Consider the following 5,528-nt stretch of genomic DNA (forward strand, 5'->3'; position numbering starts at 1 on the left):
CGTAAACAGTTAATCTTCAAGAACCGTTAACTCAGAAATCATAAACTCATAAACCATAAACTCAGAAACCGTGAACCTAAACCGTAAACCCCGTTTACGGTCGCAAATTCATCAACCGTAAACTCCGTTTACTGTTGTAATTAGCTTAATTTTTAAAACTGTAAACCTCTTTGGAACTGTTGAATTACTTTAATCTCAAATGGATTCAAAAAGTCAAACTCAGTTTCAAGAACTTGATGCTGTTATGGGCACTGCTACACATATTCCAAGGTTAATGTCTGCTGAAGGTTTTCCCGTGTGGAAGTACAGAATAAAGAAATATATTAAATGAAAGATTTCAAGATTTGGAGAAGCATTCTTAGAGATCCTGTCAAAATCACTGTGACAGTTGGAGGTCAATTGGTTGACAAATCTGTTGAAAATTACATTGATGAGGATTTTGAATTGATTGAGGAACAGGAAAGAGGATTAGCCACTTTAACCATGGCATTATCTCCTAATATTGCTCAAGGTTTTCGTGAGTACACTTCAGCTAAAGCTCTATGGGAAGCACTTATTGAGCTCTATGAGGGCAATGAAGATATGAAAGAGAGTCGGCAGGACATGCTAAGACAAAAATTCAACATGTTCAAATACATTCCAGGAGAGACTCTTGAAGCTCAATTGCAAAGGTTCATTACACTTACAACTGACATGAATATTGCAGGGATTTTCTTAAGCAAGTCAAAAATCAACAAGAAACTTTTGAATGCTCTTCCTAGATCATGGATATGAATGTTACTATGATTAAGAAAACCAAGGATTTGAATCGCCTCTGTCTTGCAAAAGTCATGGAGGTTATCAAAGCCTGTGACATTGATGACAAACAGAGAGAAATCAATCATGTGAATTCATATTCTACTGCAAATCTTGGAGTTTCATCCAACAATGCTCTATCATCTTTCATGACTCCCTCAGGACAAGCTTTCGCAGTTCAACAACCTCAGATTCGAACCTTCAATGTTGTACCATCCATCTCTCACCATCAAACTTCAAATGTGCCATTTTTCATTCCACAAACCGTTTCTGCTCCCAATGTGTCAGCTAAAGCCTCTTCTTTAAACTCCAAAGAATCTAATGAAAATCTAGCTCTAGCCACTGGTCTAGTTAACTGTTACAATGCATTTGTAGCTAGAGATCTTCCACCTTAGCAATCATTTGTTGATTTGGACCAGATACATCCTGAAGATGTGGATGAAATGGACATTACATGGCAAATTACCATGGCTGTTTTCAAAGCCAAACAATTCGCCAAGAAGACCGGGAAAAATAATTGGGCCATGACTGCTGACAAGAAGGTGGGATTCAATAAAAGAATGCTAAGATGTTTCAACTGCCACAAGCCAGGTCATTTTGCTCGTGATTGCGTGAAACCAGATCACAAAATTAACAACAACAGGCGGATGGTTGCAGTGGGAAACAATCGTGCAGGAGCTACATCTAATGGAGAAACTGCTATGGTTGCTCAATCATTTGATTGGAAGGACCAAACTCAAGCCTTGAATATCTTAGGGCTAGTAAATGCTCACCTAGTTCAAATTGATGGTATTGTTTCCAAGAATAATGATGTTGATCCCGAAGCAGAGATGATGGAACTACAACTTTATCTACCTCTTCAGAGCCTAAGAAAAGTGAGGTAAATCTACTGTCCTGTTTATTTGCTTGTAAAGAATATGTTAAACTTCTTCGTGATGAAATTCAAGTCTTACGTAGGCAAGTAGAGGACCTTAAATATGAGGGTTATCAACTTAGGAAAGGACAAAAACCCCTTAAGGCCCAACTAGAAGCAAAAATAAGGGACTTTAGAAGAATTCAATCAGAATACAGTGAAAAATGTGAACTTTATGATTATATTAAGAGACAATTTGATGTTGTAACCAAAGAACTTGACGCTTTGAAAATTAAAAGTGAAAAAATAGATGTTTGTTTCAAAAATTATACTGCGTCAAGTAAGACAGTTGAGTCCTTATATGAAACCCAATTAAAATTCAAAGAAAATCAAAACAAGGGTCTAGGGTATGATAGTGTTCCTCCACCTTTCAATCATAATTACACATCCATCCCTATGACACAGGACGAAATTGATAGGGAGCCACATCTTCGATATGGCAAACCAGCTGATTTTGTTTCAAGAGGTTTTATCAACGTTGAAAGTACTAATGTTTCACTTCCTCTGCAGAACAACCATTAGATCAGGCAAAGCGTGAAGCTAGAGAATCTGTTTCTGTTTTTAAATCTGATGTTTCTGTTATGAATAATTTTGATTGTGTTTTTGATGTTAAGATTGAAAATGTTTTTTGTGTTGGCTCATCATCTGATACTGTTGAATTTAATTTTTTCGATATGTTTGATGAATTGTTTAGTAATTCTGATGCTTTTGATTCTCATGAAGAATCATCAACTCCACAAGTCAAAACGAATGAGGCACCTTCACTTATTTCTCAACCTATTTCTCATGCATGTTCTTTTGAGAATAGTAAGAGTGTCTGTAAAGAAAATAATTTTGAAAAATGCAATACAAGTTCAAATAATAAACAATTTTGTTTTAATTGTGGTGTTGGTGGTCATATAGATAGGAATTGTCAAAATAGGATCTTTGTGAATTACTTGTCACCAAGATGAGAGAATGAATCTCAGGGAAGGTCTTTAATTAGAAATTTCTCAAGATCTCGCTCTCAAAATAATGATTGGAAAGGTGATAGAGGCAGAAAAGGGTTGTTTTAAAAAAGAATAAAAAGGTTTTTACTAACAAAAATCACAATCGTTTGCCAAAATTGAACAAGGATGCGCCAAGATCGGTCTCATCAAAAGGCAGCTCTGGATCTTCAATCTCCTCTGGTGGAAAATCCAGAGGCTCACAAACCTTTAGGAAACCAATTTCAAAACCAACTGATAATCTTGTAAAACCTAAATATCAATGGAAGCCCAAATCCATTTATAATTCATCATTGAAATCCTCTGAAGAAAGTACGAATGAAGATCCAAATTTGAAAATATTGAAAAATGATTCAAAGAAACCAAAAGGGAAGCCCAGGTTTGTGATGACCTGGGTTCCTAAGTCTAAATGATTCCTCTCATTTTGCAGGGACAATTGCGGAGGAATGTCATTCGTCCTTGGTACGTCGACAGCGGCTGCTCCCGGCATATGATTGGAGACATCTCTCAACTGAGTGAAATTCAATCTTTTAATGGGGGTTATGTCTCCTTTGCGTGCGGAGATGGTGGAAAGATCACACAGCGCAGAACTGTTACAAATGGAGTGCTGAGCTTCGAAAATGTCAACTACGCTCCCGAGTTAAAGGACAGCTTGTTGAGTGTTTCCCAAATATGCGACAAAGGCTACTCTACCCATTTCACTGATAAAGAGTGTATGATTCTCAAGCCAGGCATTGTCATCCCAAAAGAATGGATTCTAGTCCAATCTAAAAGGGATGGGAATGCTTACATTATTGATATGAACATTAACCTACCTGTACAAGTCACTTGTCTATTCTCAAAGGTCTCCGAATAAAACGCAATGTTGTGGCATCGAAGACTCGGTCATGCTAACGCAAAAAACCTGAATCGTCTTGCAAAAAATGAGATGGTCTGAGGCCTCCCTGTCAGAGACTTTATCACATTTGAAAAGTGTGTTTCCTGTGCTCAAGGAAAACATCATCGGAAACCACATCTGCCCAATCAAATCAACTCAGTTAGTCAAGTGCTCCATTTATTACATATGGACTTATTTGGTCCGGTCAACGTCCTGAGCATTAATAGAAGCTCATACTATCTAGTTGAGATTGATGATTTCTCTTGGTTTACGTGGGTATTCTTCTTATGCAACAAAGCGGGGGTTGCTGATCTGATAAAGAAGTTCATTATGATGATTGAGAAACAAACCAATAATCAAGTGAAGGCACCTCGTACCGACAATGGAACTGAGTTCAAGAATGCTGTTCTTGACCATTTTTGTGCAGAAAAGGGAATAGTACGTCAATATAGCTCTGATCACACGCCTCAACAAAATGGTGTTGCTGAAAGGAGAAATAAAACATTGAAAGACGCCGCAAGGACAATGCTTTGTGACTCCAAACTACCTGTTTTCTTTTGGGCCGAGGCGATTAACACTGCTTGCTACGTGCAGAATCGTGTTCTAATAAACAAAGAATAGATGAAGACATCGTACGAGATTCTTTATGGACACAAGCCATCTGTTAGCCATTTCCGTGTATTTGGCTGCCCTTGCACCCTTCTTCACTTAGAATCCAACCCTAAATTCAATACCAAAGATGATGACTGTTACTTCGTGGGGCATGCTGTGAGAACCGCGTATAGGGTTTACAATAAAAGGACTAAGCAAATTGTTGAATCCTATGACGTGCGCTGGCTGGAGGAGAATGAAACAGATGCTCGAGTGGATCCCGACTTGTTATTTGATTACACATCGCTATTCAGATCTTTTAATGTGTCTTCAGATAATTCAAGTGGATCTCCTTATAGTAGAAAGAATGTTTTTGAAGATGAAGACGAAGATGAAGAGGTTGTCTACAGACCTCCAAGGGTTAAGGGGGAGTCCTCTGCTCCATTTGAGGGAGAGTCTTCTGCTCCATCTGAGGGGGAGTCTTCTGCGCAACCAACTAGTCCAACGTCTAAGACTTTGACTGAAACTCCTAATGCTGAAGCTACACCTCTAACACCTGTTGAGAGATAGTTCATGTCTAGAGATGCTTCCACTGTAAATCCAATATTATGGAACTCCTCTTTCCTGAAGAAATTGCAAATGAGTTTGTAGCAGTGTCATATAATAGGATTCAATCAGCAGATGATGGAGGTTTCAATATTCACACTCTTCCTGTTTCTCTCAATGATATCAGCCAAGACGTACCTTCTAGAATTCAACGCGATCATCCAATCGAAAATGTCATTGGCCAGCTGAGTGATGGAGTTAAAACCAGAAGTCAAAGTGGAGACGTAAATAAATGTCTCTACTCTTGCTTTATATCTCAAATAGAGCCCAAAAATGTTGAAATGGATTTGAATGAACCCAGCTGGGTAGATGCGATGCATGAAGACCTAAATTAGTTTGAAAAACTCGGGGTTTGGAAATTGGTTGAGTTACCAAAGGGAAAACAGTCGCTTGACATACGTTGGGTCTATCGTAATAAGCAAGATGATGCTGGTGTAATCTTATGAAATAAAGCAAGATTGGTGGTTCGCGGGTTTCGACAAGTTGAGGGTCTTGATTATACTGAGGTGTATGCTCCCGTGGCTCTTTTGGAAGCTATTCGAATCTTTCTCGCGTATGCTTCTTACACGAATTTCACGTTCTACCAAATGGATGCTAAGACTTCCTTCCTGTATGGCAAGGTAAAGGAAGAAATTTACGTTGATCAACCCCGTGGGTTTGTTAACTCAAAGTTCCCTAATCATGTCTACAAGTTGGACAAGGCGTTGTATGGGTTACATCGAGCTCCTCGAGTGTGGTATGCAACTCTAACAAAGCACTT

General features: G+C 38.5%; 1 protein-coding gene across 1 annotated transcript; it reads left to right on the plus strand.

Moving 5' to 3' along the window:
• The first annotated feature begins 327 nt into the window (after positions 1-327).
• LOC145040003 (uncharacterized) lies at positions 328-774 on the plus strand. The gene has a single exon (XM_078987995.1). The coding sequence runs from the start codon at positions 328-330 to the stop codon at positions 772-774; it is 447 nt and encodes a 148-aa protein (XP_078844121.1).
• Positions 775-5,528: the final 4,754 nt, after the last annotated feature.

The sequence above is a fragment of the Lactuca saligna genome, chromosome 4, assembly GCF_052625555.1.
Source record: "Lactuca saligna cultivar CGN05327 chromosome 4, ASM5262555v1, whole genome shotgun sequence".
Taxonomy (NCBI): Eukaryota; Viridiplantae; Streptophyta; class Magnoliopsida; order Asterales; family Asteraceae; genus Lactuca; species Lactuca saligna.